Source organism: Canis lupus, chromosome 24, assembly GCF_003254725.2.
Source record: "Canis lupus dingo isolate Sandy chromosome 24, ASM325472v2, whole genome shotgun sequence".
In the NCBI taxonomy this organism is placed as follows: Eukaryota; Metazoa; Chordata; class Mammalia; order Carnivora; family Canidae; genus Canis; species Canis lupus.
The window spans coordinates 21,764,372-21,787,525 of record NC_064266.1 but is presented as its reverse complement, the minus strand read 5'-3'; the positions used below and the strand labels follow the sequence as shown (position 1 = coordinate 21,787,525).

The 23,154-nt window shown below is 42.1% G+C and overlaps 1 protein-coding gene and 1 long non-coding RNA gene across 4 annotated transcripts in view; one reads left to right on the top strand and one right to left on the bottom strand.

The window, feature by feature from the left end:
* The window catches only part of ASXL1 (ASXL transcriptional regulator 1), a 78,164-nt gene extending 60,815 nt beyond the window's left edge, over positions 1–17,349 (bottom strand). The window contains exons 1-4 of one of the 3 annotated variants that reach the window (XM_025469680.3): positions 17,080–17,349; positions 11,425–11,507; positions 10,442–10,444; positions 8,989–9,097 (exon numbers count right to left, since the gene is read on the bottom strand). In XM_025469680.3, the coding sequence (XP_025325465.1) occupies positions 8,989–9,097; positions 10,442–10,444; positions 11,425–11,507; positions 17,080–17,136 (252 nt within the window). In that variant the 5' untranslated portion in view covers positions 17,137–17,349. Of the gene's footprint in view, positions 1–8,988; positions 9,098–10,441; positions 10,501–11,424; positions 11,508–16,561; positions 16,916–17,079 lie in introns of those variants that run through there. The other 2 variants (XM_025469682.3, XM_049100472.1) reach the window with 2 other exon arrangements.
* A 47-nt stretch (positions 17,350–17,396) lies between these two features.
* Positions 17,397–18,393, top strand: LOC125753529 (uncharacterized). Its single transcript, XR_007405586.1, has 2 exons — positions 17,397–17,838; positions 18,285–18,393. It is a non-coding gene; the product is annotated as an uncharacterized LOC125753529 (long non-coding RNA).
* The last annotated feature ends 4,761 nt before the right edge of the window (positions 18,394–23,154 follow it).

The following is a 23,154-nucleotide window of genomic DNA, read 5'->3' as shown; positions in this document are numbered from 1 at the left end:
TTATTTATGAGAAACACAATGAGAGAGGCAGAGACATAGGCAGAGGGAGAAGCAGGCTCCTTGCAGGGAGCCCGATGTGGGACTCGATCCCCAGAACCCAGGATCATGCCCTGAGCCAAAGGCAGACACTTAACCACTGAGTCACCCAGGCATCCCTATCCAAGATTTATTGAGTACCTCCTATGATAGTTGCTAAGGATACAGCCAAGGACAAAATAATAGTGATTCTCTACCCCAACCTCTAGTCAGGAAAGACACATCAAACAATCACCTAAGTAATTATATAATCATAAACTCATAAGTGATCAGAAGTAAAGTTCGGAGCACACAGAAAAATTCAATTTAGCGATAAAGTTCCCATGGTACGGACATTTAAATTGAGACCTATAACCAGGGAAAAGCAGAAGAGAATTCCAAAGGGAAGACCCTAAAACTCAAAAGAGCTTCAGGAATTCAAAGAACAGAAAGAAGGGCAGTGTGGCTGGGCAAGGTTCAGTTTTTGGTAAATGCTATAAAAAACCTTTGACAGACACTAAACAGAGATGTGTCATGGTCATATTATATTAAAGTAAAAAAAATCCCTCTGGCTGTTGTTTGGATTTCCAAGGAGCAAAGTGGATGCTGAGGGGACAAAAGTGAAAGCAAGGGGCCCAGGCAAGAGCTGTTTCGGTATCCAGCATATGAGGGTAACTTAGACTAAGGTGGTTGCAACGGGAATGGAGACCCAAAAAAGGTGTAAGTTAGAAGTCAAAGGAGAACTGTCCAGAGTTACCTGACCCAAGAAAAACTGGCATGCAGAGTCAAAGACTAAAACAGAAGGGATTAGCTGACACATAAAGGGACACATGTAAAAGCCCATCTAATACAAGTGAATCAAAAAAGCATCTCCCAGAACAGAACAGACATCTTTTTTGCTCCCATCCCTTTCCTGCCTCGTGATGCACACAGAATTTTTTTTTTAATTTTATTTATTTATTCATGAGAAACACAGAGAGAAAGAGAGGCAGAGACACAGGCAGAGGGAGAAGCAGGCTCCATGCAAGGAGCCCAACATGGGACTCGATCCCAGGTCTCCAAGATCATGCCCTGGGCTGAAGGCGGCGCTAAATCACTGAGCCACCTGGGCTGCCCCATGCACACAGAATTTTAAAACGCCCTCCCCCACATTTAAGAACCAACTCATTTAATGTCAAAACTTCAAATCTCCTCAAGCCTGTCTTCCACATGTTGAATACAAATCTCTCAACCAAAAATGTGACTTGGTCCCATTTACTTAAACTCTCTCAGGTTGCTTCCCCGTTATTATAGGAGTAGGAGATATATTTATGTTTCAAAAAGTCCAATGTGACAGGTATGATGCCTGTCTGGAATAGTGTTAGCACTCAAACATCAGTTTCCAGCTATCCTTCCAGATTTAGCTAAGCTAGAAGCAGCAGCAACTTTCTGAGACTAAACAAGTTCTTCAAATAACTCTCTCAAAAAAGTCTGATCTGAAGGACTGAAAAGAGATCATACTCACAGTTTTCATACTGGCTGACCCAAAGAAAAGTGTGTTTTTTCAAATAGTCCCAAAGAAGCCTGGAACATGTACAATCTCCTCATTTTCCTAGAACCCTGGTACCTTAACATCACACTTTAAAAATGTACTTTTTGTTTTAAAAATACACATCACTTTGGCAACCCTGAGATTATCATCCTGCCCACCCCCCTGAACGACCACAAAATCATTCTGGCAGTGCTTTCAAAACCTCTGATACCTGACCTTTACCACACTTCATTATTAGAGGGCTTTGAACTTCAGGAAGTAGAAGGACAAAAGGCAGCTCATCTCTTAGACATAAAACCAGAGTCTAACCAAAGCTCTAAGAACAATCAAGTTCTCTCTTCTCCCGGAGCTGGCTGGAAATCCTGTCAAACAACAGAATACCCCCTTTTCCACAGGCAGATCCAGACATCCCTTGAGAATTATTCAAACAAATAAGGAGCCTTTTACCAAGTGAGGGGTCAAAGCCTCCAACAAAACCAAAGTGCTACTACTATTAACAAGAGCAAATGGTACTGTTCTACTAACTGGGCCTTCTGTGCAGACCTCCTATAGTTCAGAGTCGAGCACTGCTTGCAATAAAATGGTCTGCCTCCAGCAAATACCAAATGCATCACAAAAGAACAAGAAAGAAAAATATCCCTTGCTGACTTACTTTTCACACAAAATAGTCTAGATGCTAGAATGGGAGCACAATAAGGATAGTTACTGAATTTTTACTCTAGAAGGTTTTCAACAGAGTTCCAGGGTCTAGGAAAGATCCTGGAGTGCTTGGGGCAGGGGGTGGGGACAGTAGAACCTACAAGAGATGGAGAAAGTGGGCCCTTCTGCTTGTTTCAACCAGAGCAGTTTCACAGTCATATTTGTATTTTGGAGCTCCATTTCATGACAAAAAAGGATTTTACACCTCAAGTGTTTAAATGACCAATCTTATTTCAACTCCTGGGTGTTAGACACAAATAAGTATAAATGGAGATATTCACTAAGACATGAGGTACTATGCTGGAACCCAGGCCTTGACTCCTAACCCGTCCAATGCTCTTCCTACTACCATAAATCACTTATTCCAGCATAGAAACTAACACCTACGATCAGAAATGCCAATATAATTAAGGCAAGGTGCAGAAATTCAACCAGCCATAACTAAAGAGTCACATCTAAGGACATGAAAAGCTACTTTGCTTAACTATAAAGATTTTCACTAAAGAGAATAAAATTGACATTTTGAGGAATATCAAAGAACTCACAAGATGCTTCAAAAGATGAAATGACCAAAGGTCATAAAATCTGTAGAAAAACTTTATTCTAAATTAGCATAGCAAAAAGAAATTAAATTCAAAAGATGGGGGGGCCCTGGGTTCTAGTCCCAACTTGGCCACATGCACCTGTCACTCAGATGTATAATCACAGATGAATCATTTAATCTGTTAAAAGCTCAGTTATCTATCTGCAAAATGAAAATGAACTGATGATTTGAGAGCCCTTCCCACACTAAAATTCTAATATTCCAAGCACTTAAAAGATCATGTATTTGATAAGGCTAACAGACTATGGAAGACATTGTCTTAAAATGTCACTACCATTTTAAATGAAAGCAGAAATTCTTTTTTCTAACAAGATGATCAAAGTTCAAAACACTAAAAAGAGTAATAATATCGTATCTAAAACATACCTAAAATGTTTGAACTGGGCAGCCCGTGTGGCTCAGAGGTTTAGCGCCGCCTTCAGTCCAGGGCCTGATCCTGGAGACCCAGGATCAAGTCCGTCAGGCTCCCTGCATGGAGCGTGCTTATCCCTCTGCCTGTGTCTCTGCTTCTCTCTCTGTGTCTCTCATGAATAAATAAATAACATCTTTAAAAAAATAAAAAAGATGTTTAAACTGTTTAAGGCTCAGTTTCTGCCTTTAGCAATTAAAAGGAACCAGATTATGGCTGCACACAAGGAAAGATTTATTTCTAGTGTCAGCAGATTCTTTCACAGATTTATGTAGAACTGTTCTAATGAGGGCAAGGGGGAGAAAAGGGTTCTTAGAAGTTGACTTGCTGAGCAGAAGAAAAAATAACCCCAAATATGCATATTCTATAATAAAACTGATATAAAAGAAAGGTGAATTACAAGGAGAACTGATTAGCTAAGATTTTGATGATACCATCATCTACTTTTCATTCAGCCAATTCTAAGTACCTATTACATGGCAGACATAGTAGACGTAGTGAAAACAAAGTCCCTGCACTCAAACACTAGTGTGGAGAGACTAACCACCACCAAGTAATTTCTGATACTGATAGGCTAACAACCACCAAGTAATAAAACCCTCCTAATGTTGTAGAATTAGATGGGTAAAATATCTTCCCTGGGGGCACCTGTGTGGCTCAGTGGTTGAGCGTCTGCCTTCAACTCAGGCTTTGATCCTGGAGTCCTGGGATCCAGTCCTACATCAGGCTCCCCATGGGGAGCCTGCTTCTCCCTCTGCCTATGTCTCCGCCCCTCTCTGTCTCTCATGAATAAATAAATAAAATCTATTTTAAAAAAACAACAAAAAACCCACAAACCTTCTCTGAAAAGATACTTTTGGATTAAGAACCAAATGACAAGAAGTTACCATAGAGTTTTCTAGGCAGAGAGGCTAGCAAGCACAAGGGCTCTATGGTAGACACAAGTCAGGGATGCTTGAGAAACAAAGTGAAGACCAGGGTGGCTTTAGTATAATGACTAAGGGCAGAGTGCTAGGAGAGCAGATCAGAGGTAGGCAAGGGCCGGACATGATAATGGTATGATAGGATTTGCATTTTTAAAAGACCACCCTACTTGCTGAACACGTATCAAAAATCAAAATCTTGGGGTGCCTGGGTGGCTCAGTTGGTTAAGCATCTGCCTTCTGCTCAGACCATGATCTCAGAGGCCTGGGATCCAGCCCTACATTGGGCTCTCTGCTCAGCAGGGAGACTGCTTGTCCCTCTCCCTCTGCATTCTCTCTCAAGTAAATCAATAAAATATTTTTTAAAAATCAAAATATTCTTTGATACTGCCTTTCAAATGATAGACGCCATGATTTTACTGTATCTATTTCCTCTGTTCTTCTCAGTATTTAACAGTAACATAAATACCTTTGAAATTGCTTTAAGTGTTGCAGGTATTTTAATTACAGTTAAATAACATCATAGAACTGTAATAATTATCTCCCTCTCTTCCTCCATTTGCTTTTTTCCTTACAGTTATCTGCAAACTGTAGATTTTACTGGATGGATACCTCAAGTATAGTCCTCTATTTCTTTTACCAAAAAAAAAAAAAATGATTTTCAGGGATCCCTGGGTGGCGCAGCAGTTTAGCGCCTGCCTTTGGCCCAGGGCGCGATCCTGGAGACCCGGGATCGAATCCCATGTCAGGCTCCCAGTGCATGGAGTCTGCTTCTCCCTCTGCCTGTGTCTCTGCCTCTATCATAAATAAATAAAAATTTTTAAAAAATGATTTTCATACTTTTATAAAAACATTCTATATAATAAAAAGATCCAATGGGACTTGTTAAATGGGTAAAAGACCCTGAAGGCTGAGCCCTATATCATACATGAGGTATAATAAAGTGCAAATAGCCATAAATAACGTAAGTGACATCAATGGGAGAACCATTCCACAATAAAAATGAACAATATTCACATGAATGCAGTTGTGCCTGATAGTGTTGCAAAGACCAATGCAGGCTAAACTCACCAGTGACACAACCACCAAGTCACAAAAGCATAGTAGTCCAGCATCAAAGTCCTAAAAATGTAGAACACTACAAAGAAGCTCAGAGTGACTTTGTAAGAATGGGAAATCCCAAGTGTAAAAAAATGGTACGGGGGGATCCCTGAGTGGCTCAGGGGTTTGGCGCCTGCCTTTGGTCCAGGGCGCGATCCTGGAGTCCTGGGATCGAGTCCCACGTCGGGCTCCCAGCATGGAGCCTGCTTCTCCCTCTGCCTCTCTCTCTGTGTCTACAATCAATCAATCAATCAATCAATAATTTTTTTTAAATGGTACAAATCCTACCTCTAACCAGACAATGATGGACACTGACAGCTGACTTCAGGAAAGGCTTAAGGAAAGCAATTCAAATCAAGAATTTGAAGCATGGATAGATTTCATCTATCCCATCCATCCTTGAGGACTAGCTCTGGCGACTTTTGCAAGTATCTATACATCAAGTGTCAAATGTACCATCACATTACCCAGAACAACTTTTTATCAGAGAAGGAATCCTGTGGCATGCCCCCAAAGACTCCAGCTTATCAGTAAACCTTTGGTAATCATAGATAAGGCCACACAAACATATCCAGAACTGAAAAAAATTCCTGTTTTCAACTAGCAAAATCACATGGATAAATAGAATTCTGACCTTGATGGCCCACTAGAAGAGATTTCCAATCAGGGAGCAGAAAAACTATAAGCCATTCTGCACATGCTTTTTCTTAACCCATGAGAGATAACTTAGGCAAAGAAAATGCCACAGGATTTCAGAGGTGTCACTAGCATCTTCCAAAGAAAAAAAATAAGAAATGTAATTAAATACCTTGTACCTTCCTGGCCCTTCTTACAAGCAACACCCAGACCAAATTACCACTATGCCATACATCCCATGGCAAGGGATGTATACTTTCAACTTTCATGGCTCTGTGCTACCACCTGAAAGAGTGGACATGATCTAGCAGTGCAAACAGAAAGAAGTCTGGAAACAACCAAGATTTCTACACTTTATTAATCCTTTAAAAATGTATTTAATTTCACAAAACAAACGACCTGAACTGTTCAAAAATATCAATGCCATAAAAGAGAAAACAAGGCAAGGGAACTGTTCTACATTAACAAAGATTAAAGAGACATGACAACCAAATGAAATGCACGATTCTTTTTTATTTAAATTCAGTTTAGTTAACATATAGTGTATCATTAGTTCAGGGATAGAATTTAGTGATTCATCAGTTGCATATAACACCCAGTGCTCATTACATCACATGCCCTCTTTAAAAAAAAAAAAAAAAAGTTTTATTTATTTGAGAGAGCAAGAGTGAGCGAGCAAGACAGAGAGAGCGCGCACAAACGAGGAGAGGGGCAGGAGAAGCAGACTTCCTGATGAGCAGGGAGCCCAACATGGGGTTCCATCCCAGGACTTCACCTGAGCCAAAGGCAGATGCTTAACTGAACTACTCAGGCGCCCCTTAAGAGCCCTCCTTAATGTCCATCACCCAATTACCCCACCCCCCAACCCATTTCCCCTCCAGCAACCCTCAGTTTGTTTCCTAAAGTTAAAAGTCCATTTTAACTTGTCTCCCTTTTTTTATCTTTATTTTTGAAATGCAAGATTCTTGACTGGATGCTGGACTGGAAAAAAAAGCTATAAAGAATATTTGTGTAACTAGAGACAATCTGAATATAAGCTATATAGTATACACTACTGTATCAATGTTAATTTTCTTGAATGTGATAATGAAATTATATTTATGTAGGATATGTACTTTTTTTTATTAAGATTTTATTTATTTATTCATGAGAGATACAGAGAGAGGCAGAGACAAAGGCAGAGGGAGAAGTAGGCTCCCCCATGGGGGAGCTGATGCAGGACTCGATCCCATGATCCCGGGATCATGCCCTGAGGCAAAGGCAGATGCTCAACCGCTGAGCCACCCAGGCGCCCCAATGTACCTGTTCTCAAAATATATATTCTAAAGTATTTAGGGGTGAAGTACCAGTTCTGGTTAACACTTTCAAATGGTTCTGAGGGAAAAAAAGGTATGCATATGTAGAGAGAGAGAGAGAGAGCAAATTGAGGCCATTATAAAGACAAATGAAACTCAGTTCCTACCCTCAAGGTGTTCACAGAAAAAGGTATTTCTCCTCCCACTTAAAACAGAAATATGCCACATATACCATCAACATACATATTTTAATATACGTAATACATACAATTTTATACAACTATGTACCCATTATGTTATATATAGCAATGTATAATGTGTAATAAAAAAAGGCATTAACAAGCAATTGACAATAAAAGAACCTAAAGAAATATCAAAAAGGCTACCATTTATTAAGGACTGACTCTGTGTTAGGGATGCATACACCACCATAAAGAAAGGTTAAATTTGTCCCAGGTTATAAAGCTAGGTTTTGAACTCAAGGCTCTGTTTCTCCCCAAGGCACAGTTCCTAACATTACATTATGCAGCCTCCTAACAAAAGAAGTCCAAAATATTAGAAATAAAAATACAGAAAACAGCACAGACATCTGAATATAAGATACATTTCAAGTATACATAAACATCAAGTTTTAGGACTACATGTTATATCATTGGTATCTGCTCAAGTATTTAATATTGAATTAAAGAAAATAAGCTTATCAAGAAAATAAAACCAGAAAGGAAAAGTTTGTGTATAGACTACCAAAATTTATAACCACATTATGGGTCAGTAAAAGGGTCAGCATCAAATTTTCAGTTTCCTCATCAACAGGTCATCTTATGTCTAAATCAGGTCAGCAAACTACAGCTCAAGCCAAATGTGGCCCTATCACTGTCTTTGTAAATAAAGTTTTATTGGAACACAACCTTACCCATTCATTTATTAATTATCTATGCCTGCCTTCTTGCTACAACGGCAGAGGTGAACAATTAGCTCCACAAAACCTAAAATATTTATCTGGCCCTTTATAGAAAGTTTGCCAATCCCTGGTTTAAACGATAGCCATTGGGGCAGCCCTGGTGGCTCAGTGGTTTAGCGCCACCTTCAGCCCAGGGTGGGATCCTGGAGACCCGGGATCCAGTCCCATGTCAGGCTCCCTACATGGAGCGGAGCCTGCTTCTCCCTCTGCCTGTGTCTCTGCCTCTCTCTCTCTCTCTGTCTCTCAAGCATAAATAAATAAAATCTTTAAAAAAATAAAAAATAAACGATAGCCATTTATATCACACATAGTAGAAAAATAATTAGCCTGTTCACTTCAGCTCTATTTAAGCTTTACTAGAACTTTAACTGATTTAAGTTCTCTTCCTTTGTAATTAGTGTCACTTAGAAAAAGTTAATGAGCTTTTGAATTTCCACAAGGATGTTCACATGTCAGTTATATTCCTTAGAGTAGATCTTATTTTAGTTGCCAGGTAATTTATCTTTCACGATACTATTACAAACAAAATTCTAATTAAAACACATTTGCAGTTACCCCCACACATATTTATTCCTCTACTACATATGATCTGCAAAAATATAAACAAAGAAAAGATGAATATAGACAAAAAAGCTGATATGACTAAAGAATTCCTAACACCCTATTCAACCTAGAACATCTCATAGTGCCATTTAGGACCAACAGCATCAGCATCACCTGCCTGCTTATTAGAAATATAAATTCATAGGCCTCATCCCAGACCTACCAGGTGACTCCTACACTAAAATTTAAGAACAGCATTGATATTACTTACCTTGAGTGTGAACAAGCTGATTCGGCCTGGCAGTTTATAAAATAGCCCCTCTCCTCCTCTTGAATTAGAATGTAGCATGGCATTGAGACATGCAAGAGGGGATGTCCCACTATAAAAACATACAAGGATGGAAAAGGGTTATATAAATCTATATGCCCGCTTATTCAAAGATCCAACTCAAAAAAAAAAAAAAAAAAAAAAAGATCCAACTCATTCTTAAATCAAGAAAAGAGCAAGAAATATAACAGAAAAGAGCCCATGACAACAATACTACTTTGAAAGTAGTGCAGAGCAACAAATGAAATCCTCATCAATCACACTCAGGTAGGACATGGTATGTGATTCCCTTGTTCTGAACCTGGCACTTCCTTAGTGCCTTTTGACCATATCAACCAAGTTCTCAAGAGATTTAAAAACGTACACAGTAACTGTTCAAGTTCAGGGAGTTTTAAAAAAAACCCAGTACCAACATTTTTATTACATTAAAAAAATTAAATTTTAATAATAATTAAAAACAAAACTCTTTCCTAGCCTCTGAATTGTGACCTGCATATGTATCAAGCTGAGAACTGCTACATAACATTACAACACAAAAACCAGAGAAGCAATGGTGCTGTCCCAAAAAAACAAGCATGCCTTTTCATCTCCAGTTAAACATTTTCTAATAAGCACACAAAAGTATTTCATTTGCTTTTTCCCTGTTGGGAAGGGGAGAGGATGGGTTTTATTCTACATCTACCCAGGAGCAATCACTTAAACTTAAAAAGAGGTCAGTCAAATGGCTCTGGTACCCAAGAATGAAAAAAAAAGATGGATCATTAAGATATTTCACACTCCCTGCTACAATAGTTGGTTGCAAAACAATGATAACTCAGGGAGTTAGAGGCTATTTACTTAATCTTAATATAGAACAGCTGTCAAAAACACAGACAAATGTCCATTATTAACTGAGTTTGGCACTAGCATATTAGTGCTAGGATTCACCTATGCACTTTCCTCTTCCCTCTCTCCAGTATGCTAAAAATACATACATATCTTAAGTAAAGCCTCTTAAGATCTTTCAGAACCAGAGGCCTTAATTTATGCAATGTTAAAAATAAATTCTGAGTCTAAAAAAGCTATTAAAAAAAAAAAACCCTATTACTTATTCTGCTTTGGAACACAGTGGATGCTAAAAAAATTTTCACCGAGAACCAATCTCTACAAGAAACCTTGTGCAGAATCTGGAGTATCAAGTGGGTGTGCTAACATCTCTGCTACAAAGGGTAACGGCATACTGGCAGAGTCCTTCAGCAGAACGGTGTGACTCCTACACACTATACCTCTGTCTACAAATTACAGAGCTGCTCACTCATCACGAACCACCATGACTGCTTCATTAATTCCTATAAGAGCAAGAAGCAGAAACAAGTTAAAGTTCTCAATTTCATCTGTCCCAAAGGGACTAATTTACCTTCTATAGGTACAGTGGTCCAACAGCAGTGCAGACAGCAGCATGAGGAGAAACAGCCCATAAAAACAAAAATAAAGCACAATTATAACACTACACAGTGCATAAGTACTATTTAAATGAACGTGATCTACACAATTCTGATCTTCCCTCCCCACAAACTGTCAATTTGAGAATGTTTGAACTGATGACTGGAAAGTGAGGATCTTTTGACCCCAAGAGGTCAATTTCAAGCAGCTATAGCTTAACCAGAAAAAACAGATGCTGTTTTTTCTGAGTCCCAAGAAAAGAGACTGTGTTGTGCCCTCCTCCTTCATTTAAATTAAAAAAGGGGGGGGTGGGGTGAGAGTGAAGAGAGAAAAGAATTAAACACAGCCAGTGATTTTCATGCCTCTAATTCCTTTTGTTTCTAACTTGTTGCTTCTCTAGGAAAACTACACCATAGGAGGATAAAACCAAGGTCACACTAAAATTTAGTATATTCCCATGATGAATGGCTAGAATCAGTAGGGAGGAAAAAAAAGGCCAGTGGTGTTATGGTGATAAGAACACCCTTCTTTTGATCTTAAAGAACTTCAGGGAAGCACAGAAAGCTAGAGAAAGAAGGGAAGTTTTAAATAAGATAAAGCCTACCAGTCTGCCCCTTCTCTACTACTAAAATGTGCAAAAAAGAGTTGAGAAGAAAACATGTGGATTCCTGACACAGAAACACACTCCAGGTCAAGACTGAAGGGAGAGCAAGAACAGGGTAAGTCATTGCATCTCTAATGAAAACCAACAGATGTTTACCTACTCCCTCCCTCCACTCAGGGACACACACTTGGGAAATGGTTCTACACCATACCAGAGGAGAGAGTGAGACAGAGAAACAGAGAGGGAGAGAGAGATGGAGAAGGCATGTGTGGACTTAATCACGTCACCAAATATCTGCAGAAAGACACATGGCCTATAAAACTCTCATGTTGAACAACAAGAACAATACAAACCTCATTTCCTTTAGTCCTTCTGCTTCTATGACCTGCAGAATCTGTTTTGGTGTCATTGGAGCATCTGAGTAGTTTTCTAGTACCTGAAGAAATATAAATGTTCTGATTTTAGTGTGTAATTGCCATTTATACCCATCAGCCTATGTCCTGGGCTACAGTTCTGCTGTGAGATATCACTGCTGACAATTTAGTTTTCCCACGGTTAACACTGCTTCAGAAACCAAATTACATATATATCTAAGATGCTGCTAAAAGTGACTGAAATTAATATAAATATTCTAGTTTTTAATTCTAAAAACACACATCTTAGCATACGTGCTATGGTATGTGGGTAGGGCCATAGCAACCCTGGTTACTGCTTAACTTCATGTTGTTCACGTGACTAAACCACAGACTAAAGCTAGAAAATAATGACAAAACAGAAATGCATTCAGATTTTTTTTCTGATTAGTACCCATATTTTTAAGCGATAGTTTCTGCCACTTTGTTGTGAAATCCTGGTGTTAACTGCCACAGTACATTTTGCCATTTGGCAACATGATGCTCTGATTCTGTAGGACTAGTGTAGGCAAAGCAATGATAAAAAGAGAACACCTCATTTATGTTAGCATCATCTCTAACAAAGTCATGGCAGCAATTTCTTAGTGAGCAACTGCAGCCACCTCATGGGAAGGAGCTGAGTTGTTTTAGAAATGCTGTCCTTAAAAAATAAAAATAAAAAAATAAATAAAAAAAAATAAAAAAAAAAAAAGAAATGCTGTCCTTCTCAGGGAGGAAAAGAAGCTGTCACTATCTTTGCATGGTCTCTACCAGTGGCTGCTGAGGTTACTCCATACAACACCTTACAATCACTTAACAACTGTAACAACTAAGTAAGTACTGCTTGGTCACAAATAAAATGTAAAGTAAGAAGTCTGACAGGATTCCTGCTAACGGTTCTCCCTATGGAAGAACATGAGCCCACAGCACTAAAGGAAACCAAGCTCTGGAGAAGCAGGTGCTGAAATAAAGCCCCTATTTACCATGGTCTCATTGTTAGCTTCTCTCAATTTTTACAGTCCCTTCAGGTAGCTCTATCTCCTCTCATACCTTCAACTACTATCTATATTTTGCTAACACCCAAATATTTACCTCTAACCTAGGTTTCTCTCCAGCTTCTGACTCAAATATTGACTTCTGTACAGACATCCATCTTTGATCAACTGCTCTAATTCATCTAACTGGCAACTCCAATTCATTGTCCTTCTTCCTCCATATTCTCTCCCTTGGTTGACAACCTGTCTAATCACCTAATGTAGAAACCTAAGCAGCACTCTACTCTCTCGCCTGTCCCCCAGTTCCTTCCCTCACCCAACAAACAGCCCCTTCACTAATATCCCTGCAACTTGCCCTGCTTTCCTCAAATCCATTCTTCTCTGCTCCCATCCTTCGCTCCCACTCCACAAATACATGAAATACTTACCTGTGCCAGGGACAATTCTAAAAATTCAGCAATAAACAAGACCAAATCTCTGCTCTCGCAGAACTTACCTGCTATAGCCTGAGGTCAACCCAACAAAATAAATCTGCCCTCATCACTTGCCCCCGCTTTAAAATTCTTCAACAGCAACCTAATCACATACAATCAAGACCAAAGCTTCCGAAGAAGAGTTCGCCAGCTCGCTGGAAAAGCACAGGCTTTAGAACCAGATGGACCTGGATTCAAATGCTAGCCTTCTCAACATGGGTAATTTACCTACCCAACCTGAACCTAGGTTGCCCCACTTGTGATGGAAGAATATTGATGTCTTCCCCTAAGAGTTGTTTTACAGACTGGAGATCATGGAAGTGCCTAACTGTGCCCAGCACAAAGAAGCGCTCAGAGTCCTGGCACACAAAGCCCTCGGAATCTGGTCTTTGCCTGTCTCTCTACCTGACTGCCAAACTGATACTCCACAACTTCATGTTCCAAAAGCTATGTGTAGTTCTACCCAATTCCTACACTCACTCCCACCCTGTGCACAAGCACACACACACACACCACTGCTATTTCTTTGTCACCAGCTCCTGTTAACATCTTCAGTGATGGGCCTAACTTCTACTCATTCTTCAAGATTCAGTTTGGAAAGCACCTTCCTCCTTCCTCCAGGAAGCCTTCCCTGATCTCTGCCAGGCAGTTAAATGCCTTTTCAGTGTCCTCCTAGTCCACAACACACATAATTTACCTTCCAAAGTGATATACTTGTGAGTAAAAGGAGGAAGTAGTCATGATGATACCTGGATAATAAGTCTGAACCAGGATGTCTGTTTATCGTATGTACATCTATGATAGCACTTATGCGTGTAGCAAAATTCTATTCATGAGTCTAGACCTCCTCCATTCCCAGAAGACCATAAGTTCCTCAAGGGCAAATCTTATTCATCCTTGTAGTCTAAGAACCTGAGAGCCAGGTTAAACAGTACTGACTTAAACAAACCCACAACAAACCCTGTTACAAGTTACTAATGTTCACTGCCACAAGTATCACTTCTTTGATACCAAATGGGAGCTGAGTTAGCGATTTTTGTACCAGGATTTTTTTTTTTTTTTTTAAAGAGGCATTACTCTGAAAAATTAGTTACTAATTATTTAAACAGCAGTCAGGAAGAGCTTGAGAATCTAAGAGGAAACAAAATCTCTAAAAGGAAGTTACATCAAAAATACAAAGTATTCACTTTTATTATAATTGTATATGCCTCCAGCTTTTAGTACAAGAACAATTCAGCAGTGTTCTATTCCTAGTCCCTGTCTTTCTAGCACACTTTCAAAAAAAAGTCTCTCTCTCCTACTTCAAAGAGGAAAAAAAATGTTTGATGTAAGAATGGTCAGTCATGAATCAAAGTGAAAGATAAAGCTTACAATGAAGAGTTTCTCAAAGCCAGAGAGAATCCATTTAAGGACATCCAATTTAAAGGGAAATCCTCTCAGCTACTTCTCCCAAACAAATTATTCCTAACTAGCAGGACGATTTATACCATCCAACCCTCTAAAGTCCACCTCCTATATCTAGAAAAGACAATACTACAAAACATTTGAAAGAAGAGTATCTACTTCTCGACAACATAATTAACAACTGCAAAAGTCAATCTCCTGGGTATACTACACTACTGAAATTCTCCAGAAGTCTCTTCTTTCCTACTAAAGTAGTTTTTAAGAGTTCCCAGTATCCCTCTAGCCACCAATCTAAGCAAGGTCAGGAGCAATATGAAACTGCCCCAAAGCAAGTGCATTTGACTACCAGGGCAAGCACTCCAAATTCACCTGTCCACAAAGAGATTTAATCAATTGCCCCCCTACTAGAGCTTTCTTTAGTCAAGCTGCTCTTCCAATAAGCTCTCTCAAACTCCCCAGCACTCTGGGTTGCAGTGGTTTTTAAATAGGGAGAGGACTCTAAAAAATTGCCCCTCACCCACCAAATGGTCCCATTCAGAGAGACAGAAAATTCTAACCAAATAAATAAATAAATAAACAAAAGATATGCAATTAACACACAATGGTTCCACAAGTTATCTTTCATATGTTCAAGACACTACAAAGTCATTCTTATTCATATTATTTTTTAATGAAGAGCCATAAAACAAAAAAAGAAAGAACTTACTCAGATAATCTGGCATGAAGTTGAACCAATAATAAAACAGAACTAACAACCTGGATCCTAGAGTTCAGATTATAGTAATTTCAAGAACCTTAAAAGGCGTAACAGAACCAGTGGACCCTAAATTCCTCAAGTCTTTCAACTAGGCAGAGCTTCAAGACAAACTTTAAAATTCTGTCAGAAGGTAAATAACACAAGATTTAGAGGTACTTTCACCTACCTCTAACAAGTAAAACTCTGGCAAGCAAATTTCCTTTTGATGCCCAGAGTCATAAACACCTGCATAGCAGGAACTCAGAGGAGAATTTCAATGAACACCCAAGACTCAACCTTCAGGAGAAAGAGAGCAAGCACATCCTCCCCTCCTGTCTCAGGCCTAACTAAATTTGTTTCCAGGTGAGGCAACATTGGGAAATCCTAAAATTTCCAAGAGATCTCAAAGCTAGCCAAATCTTCCAATTTTGATTCAATCAAAAATATTTAGGAATTTCAAAATCTTCAAATTTCACACGCCAAACCAAGACAAATTAACTGAAGCATGAAACTTGAACTACACAAACACTTGCTATTTGTTCATTGGGCAACAACTGCCTGGGGAAGACAGTCAATTAGGAACACCAGTGAAAACTGTCTTGCAAACCAAACAGCTTTAGTCCTTGTAAGTCAATAACTGCTCCAAGAAAGAAAAAGATGTATACCATAGAGCGGTAACGACCCCCAGCACATAGTTATCCCTTTGCACAACACCTCTGCGGTAGGAACCTCACTTCCCAATAAAGTTAAAGACTAGAAGGTGAAACTTCATTCATCATTGAAAGTGAATTATGCCCATTACATATAAATTAGAGGGTGTCAAGAGACATGCATGCTTTCTGCACCATAACCCTGCTCCGTGATAGTTCTTGAGGAGGTGACATCTCCGGAAGAAGTATGAACTGTTACTACGGTGATCCGCCAAGATTTTAGAAGAACACGTATCTTAGCTTCGTGGGTGCAACTCCAAAAGAAAGGTATCTATCTCACAAGTCCTCAGGCTATGGAAACAAAATTCACAACCCTCCTCACCCGGCGGCTTCAACACTCCAATTACTCCCTCCCTTGCTAAGTCTAAGTCCTCAGTGAGCAGTATCTTCAAACAGAGATACTTGGTCTTTGTCCAGCACTTCATGTCTACATGCACCAGGACACCAGGGAAAGGGAGGACGCACACGTACATTCTTTGCAGAGCAGAGTCAGTTCTCTGCAGAGTGCCTATCTCCACTCTGGCCTGTGAAGTAAAACACTCTAGTCAGCGTTTCTCAAAGTGTGGTCCCGGGCCACCTGCATTCCAGGCGGCATGGGAAGCTGGTTAAAACGGAGACACTCAGGCTCTACTCTAGGAATTCAGACTCAGAAGGTCTTAGGTAGGGCCCTAAGACGAGCATGCCTAGGAACCTCCCAGGTGTCCCCCACAAGACACTAAAGTTTAAGAACCACAGCGCAGGGTTGCACCTGGGAGTAAGCACTTGCTTCCCTCCACACACCTGGTTTAGATCGGGAAGGCTCAAAATGCCACTGGCGTCCTTAAAAATTGGAGGGGGTGTTCTCCGACCCTCGGAGCCAAACGCACCACCCCACTGCCCACCAGGAAGCGAGGGAGGAGCTTCCGACCCTTCCCGGAAACCTAACTCCCCCGAGTGCATAAACGAAGCTTCCCCAGACCCCCAGACGCTGCCAAATAGTGGGGGAGGGGAGGCTGGGGCCCCGCCGCCCAGAGGGGGAGGAGCCGGCCTGCCAGCTCGCCCCTCCGCAGGAATTTAGGGGGTGGGGGGAGCTGCAGAAAAAGGCGCCACAAGCGACCGGCGGGGGACCTCTTCCCCACCCAACGGCCGGGAGGGGGCAGACGGGGAGGGGGGAGGGAGGAGGGGGAGGGGGAGGGTGGCCCCGCCCCCTCCTGCAGTGGGCAGGGCTTCGCCCCTCCCCCTCCCCCTCCCCGCGGAGGGGGCTCGGCTCGCCCACCCCCCACGTCCCCCCACGGCGCCCCCGCGGCGGCCCGCCTCACCAGGCGCGCGGCCTCGGCCCACGTGCGCTCCTTCTTCCTCTTCTGTTTGTCCTTCATCCTCCTCCTCCCCGGCGGCGGCAGCGGCGGCTCCACGCGGGACCTCCGGGCGGGGCGGGCGGCGGCGGCGTGGGGCTGGGGCAGCGGCGGCGGCGGGGGGCGCGTGGCGGCGGCAGCGGCGGCGCACGAGGGCTCGGGTGCGGCCGGGGAGAGGGGGCGGGCTCGCGGGGACCGGCTGGCGCGAGACCCGGCGCGAGGGCGGCGGTGGGGGAGGGGTGGCGGCGGCTCCACGCGCCCGCGCTGCGTCAGTCGCCCACGGCGGCAGGCGGCGGCGGCGGCGGCGGCGGCAGCGGCGGCAGCCCCGCGATCGCTAAGGAATGCGGCGGCTCCGCATAACCACGGGGTCAGAGGTCACGGCTCCAGCCTCCGCTTTCCCGCTCTGCTGAGGGGCCGAGACAGGACTGGCGGTGGGGCAGGAAGGCGAGACGCGGCTTTCCCTTCGGCGCCCGGGTGTGTGCGTGTCTGCCGTGGGTGTGTGTGTGTGAGTGTGTGTGAAGAGTGAGGAGGGGGAGTGTGGGTTTTTTTTTTTTTTGAACAAAAACAAACCGAAAGGGCAACTGGGAATCGTAGTCCCGGCTGCCTCTCTGGCCTCCCCCGCTCCGGAAGAATATGGCTGCATGAAACGGTTGGACCACACTTCCCGGCGTGCCTCGCGGCTCTTTTCCGCCCTCCCCTACCTTCCTCCGCCTCGCGCAGAGCTCGGTAAAGAAGGGGGACGGGCGGTCGTTCGGGGAAGAGACTGGGCGGAGTCTCGCGAGGTGCGGGAACTGGCTGCGAGCCCGAGGCATTCTGGGAGGCGATGCTGGGAAGGGGCGGTGGCTGGACTCCCCAGCCACACTTAACTCTTTCGGCGCTTCTCGCCTCCCTGCAGCTGGGCGGTTAAGGGTGGAGATGGGGTACTGCTAGCTCGACTCCCAGTGCCCGCTTTATGCCCCTCCCTGCCCAAACGGTTCTCACCAGCACTTCACAAAGATGACAAGAGACAGGACTTTCCCTTTTGGTCCTCCCCTGAATGACTCACTGCTGCATAATAATGAGACAATGAGACACTCATACCAGTAAAACGGTTATTCCACGTTTGAGGGACCTAAACAGTTCCCCATTTCCTCCTGTGCTTTCACGCTGCTGATGCCGCTCTATGTTTGCAGAAGCTGCACCGCAGCTTAGGGTGTTCTGACCATTTGGCGAACTTCGTGATAATGAGGGGTGAAGAACTTGGACTTTGGGGCCATACTGACCAGAATGCACTTGAGGCCTTTTTGGAGACAGTGCCCTGAAGAGAACACAGGCCCAGGAGTCATGTGGACCGACCCTATGCTGGAATCCTGGCTAAGTCACCCCGCAGAATCGACCTAAAAGTAGGGGCTCAACTTCTCTGAGCCTCAATTTTTAAATCCACTTTAGTCTGATGCCTCACAGCACGAGTGGGAATAAAATTAACATAAAGCACTTGGCAGATTTGGAAGAGGGTGTGAAAGGGGACCTTGACATTAGGTCCATGTAATTTGGCTCCTGGCATAGAGCGAGTGTTTAATAGTTATAAGCGGAGAGACCACTGACAAGGCACTTAGCCTCTCTGAGCCGTGGTTGCAGAGTATGGAATGAAATGAGATTCAGAGTACCCAACACGTAAATTTTCTGTACTTAGTTGTCCAGAAACATTCCTAAAATCAATCTTAAACTGGATTAATGAGCAGCTCTTAAAAATTAGGGAGGCAGGGTCAGTGGCCGCATTTGAAAGGTTTCCCTGGGTCAGGAAAGAACCTTCCCCCTGATGTTAGCACATGGAAGAGCCATACGGTGCTGCCTAATCCTAACACCACGGAATCCAGGGCTGCTACTTTCCTGCTCCTCACGCAGATGTTCTTGCCCAGTAAACACAATGCTGCAAAGTCAATAGGCTGTAGGTTAAGCAAAAATAAAATCTTTCTCCCCTTCTTACTTTGCCCCAAGAAGGAAAGGAAGAACAACCCCCTACCAACCACCACAAAATTGTTTGGCCTGATTTTTTACAGAAGTTTTCTTCCTACAGCTGACCAGTAACCTTTGACAAGTCATTTGACTTGTTTCAAATGTATTCTCCTTGAGTAGTTTCACCCTCCTCTGACCTCCAAGGGTAACTAGAAAAAGATTCACTGTAAAATTTACATGTTTAGTACAGGCCCTGAGGGCAGAATAACATCCTCTCCAACACTCACTCCCAAATCTATGCCCTAGTCCCTGGAATCTGAATATGTTCCATCCTATTGCAAAATTGACTTTGAAGATAGAATTAAGGACTGTAAAACACCAAGATAATCCTGGATTCTTTATTTGGGTAAACCCAGGATAATCACATGGACCCTTAAAAGCAGAGGAAGAGCACAGAAGAGATGCTTTGGAGAGATGCAGGAAAAGAATCCGATTTGAAGCTTCGGAGGAACTCAACCCAGTGTTGCTGGCTTTGAAGGGGGCCAGGAGCCCGGGAATGTAGGCAGCCTCTAGAAGCTGAGAACAAGCTCTGCCAGCGAGTAACACGACCTCAGGCCTAGAACTTCCATAGAACAGAATTCTCACAACCCGAAAGAGCTAGCAGGCAGGGCATTCTCCCTCCCATCAAGTCTGCAGAAAGGTAGGCAACCCTGCCAACACCTTGATTTTAGCCTTATCAGAGAATGAACTGAACCATACTCTGTAAGGACTTCTGGCCCACAGAAAGTGTGAGATATAAATGGACGTTGGTTGGGGGTTTTTTTGTTGTTGTTTTTGGATGTTGTTTTAAGGCACTAAGTCTGTGGTAACTTCTTACAGTGGCCAAAAAAAAAGGCTAATACCCTGGGAAGACCTTCAGTTCTTTCAGCCAATAGTGACTGGCTCTCTCACAGTTGAGTCCAACCATGGGGGGATTCCAGATGTGACTATTTCAAGGTCTCTGCCCTTACAGAATCAAACAGAAACTAGTGACATCATAGTTAAGCGTGAAAAAAGTATGTTCAGAGGACTATACAAAATAATATGTTGAAAAATTGATTTTAGTCATTAAACATTAAGTAGCTGTGATTTTAAGTAAATAAGACTCAAGTTTATTCTGTTGACAGAAACACCAAAAAAACAAACCCATACATTTTTTTTGGCATGTGTTTTTGTTTTTATCACAGTGCTTTTATTACAAGTGATCTTTGAAGTCAACACAGGTGCCACAGGGCAGTATAAGATAAACAGGACTGTATTCAACCCTGCTCTGTTTGGGGATGAGTCACTGTTTTCAAACTGCACAGTTATGAGCAAAGCACACATTCAGGAATTTGAGTAACACACCACTAGTAGGCCCAGGAATTCCCAAAAGGACACATACACCTCCTGAACCTTACTGTGAGCTAACGGATTGCCAGGGGCTTTTGACTTCATCAGTCCTCGGTTTCAATCTTCTTGCCGTCACTCTTGAGCTGACTGGCCTTGGTCAAGTTCTGAAACCTCTCTTTGACTCAGTGCCATCATTTGGACCACAGGATATATAAACTCAAAGTGTGGAGTTGGGATTAAGGAGGATCTTTATAAAGTGCCTACACACAGCAGACTCACTAAATGCTGGCTCTCTTTGCCTCAGAGGAGGTTTAGTCTGAAGTATAAAAAATGCCTCATTTTTATACTTCAGCAAACTAAGCTCTGGAATAGAGTTTGCCACGCCAACAGATGTGCTCTCCCAATAATTCTATCCTCATTGTCAAATGAAGTTGAGATTCAACTTCCCTCTCCCAGTTTCCAGATGATTAAATGAGATCACATTTACTAAATTCCAAAACTGGCAGATGATCAATAAATGCCTATCTCTCTTGTCCCTACCACATTTCATTTCTTTGTATGATTTTTGGTTTAGTGTCTGTGCTCTTGTTAGCATCTTGGGTTCATCATCACACACACCCCCAACGTCTGGCACAGTCTTGGCACATGGCAGGCACTCAATCTGTTGAATGAACAACCTTACTCAATAATTACTTTATTGGACAAAATGCCTGAGGACTAATTTCCCATTGACGGGCCCTGAACAGTTTTTTGGAACGTGCCTGAGCAGAATTGAGAAAGAATGAGGCAAGATTTCACCCAAACACATCTAAGCAAATTGTAAAGATGCTCAGGAATAGAGACTTCATGACCTTCGTATTGTCTTTGGGCACAGAATTGGCCCACATGATGGGCGGCTCTAACTCAGCTTACCTGCCATTCACCATCATTTAAGTCCACTCTTGTTTTTTAGTCTCCCATGAGACTAAAAAGGGTATTCAAATTTCATTTTGCCCTACCAAAATGTTAATAATGGTTACTTCTGTGTTGTAAGAGTGAGGTCAGTTTTTTGTTTTTGTTTTTTTTTTTTTCCTACAAAGTATTACTTTTTTTTTTTTAATTGAAAAACAAATCTTTTTTTCATTTAACCACAAAACAGAGCGTTTAGATTATGGTGGCAGATGTTATGTTTTTCACTTCTTTATACTTGTCTGTATTTTCCAAATCTAGAATGAGTATGTGCTACTCATATGAGTGTGTTGAAAAAATAAAAAGTTTGATGTTCAACAGTGTAAGACATCTTTTAATAATAATTCTTCCATTTCATTTAAGAAGATTTGTGGGACCCCCTATAAAATGGTCTCAAAGGATGACCTGACCTAGTTTTTACCAAAATCGTGGAAAATATCAGCCCCCTGCCAGATTCTTTAAGATTTTCAGATGGAGATTTTAAGACCTCGCTAAGAAGCCCATCCCAATTTTTAATCTCTCTTAATGCCAGAGAGATGTACTCCTTCCTACTATAAATCTTTCTGGTCTCAATTTAATCCATTTCATCTTTCTCTGCAAAGAAGGAAAAGAAAAAAAATTTTTTTTGAAAAGAAACTTTAAAATGCATTTTAACACCAAAATTCTAAGAGTGGTGGTGCTAATGTGATGATGTTATTTCTTCCTTTTCAATGTTTTATAATGAAAACAGTTTATACCCTGGCCCAAATGGCTTTTCTTCCTCCCCTTCTTTAAGGATTGCTAATATCTGTGTGTGAAGTTAAAAGGCTTAGATAAATGGCTTTCACTAAAGGCTTAGCTATACCACAACTGCCATGCAAGGTGAGTAAGTAAAATGGCAGGGCCAGGAGAGTAAAGGAACTTTCCCAAGATCCCACAATTAGTTGCACTGCAGTCAAGACTTAAACCCAAACTCCGAAGGCACTGGTAGACAGCCTCCAAAATGGCCCCCAGTGATTCCCATTCCTGATTATTCACATCCTTTTTAGTTCCCATTTGGAAGAGGGCTGAACTGTGGACCCAAAAGGATATTTTAGAAATAACTGTGTGGGGCTTCTGGGGCTAGGTCCTAAAAGACATTGCAGCTTCCACCTTGTTCTCTTAGATCACACTCCAGGGAAGCCAGTCACCATGTCATGAGGACACTCAAGCAGCCCAATGGAGAGGTCCACATGGCAATAGCACCAGACAAGCTTTCAAATGACTTCAGCCCTAGCCAACATCTTGACTGCAACCTCATTAAAGATCTAGAGCCAGAAACACCCAAATACAGTACATCTGGATTCCTGGCTCACAGAAACTGTATGAGATAATATTTACTGTTTCAACGCACTAAATTTTGAGGTAATTTGTTACACAGTAGTAGATAACTAACACAGACATAGTACCTCCCTACTGAGTGGTTCTTACAGTTTGTGAAGTCTACTAAAAAGCATAAAGCTGGATTAATTTTATCCAGACCCAACAGCATAGGGCCTGACACAGAGTGGGGCCTCTTAGGTTGCTGAATGGATTCATTCAAGCAGGATTGGGTGCTAACGCTGGTCTGCGGTGGAGGAGGAACAAGAGAGGGATGCATAGTCATCCTAGATGCCTCCTTAACTATTTCTTCAGCGAGACTTTTCCTGCTGCCCTATACTCATTGAGTCTTTTACACTCCCATAGCACCCAATGCTTCTTTCAAACTCTAATGAGGAAAAATATAATCCACTCTCGACATTGATGATGACTTCTTCAATGTCTGCTTCT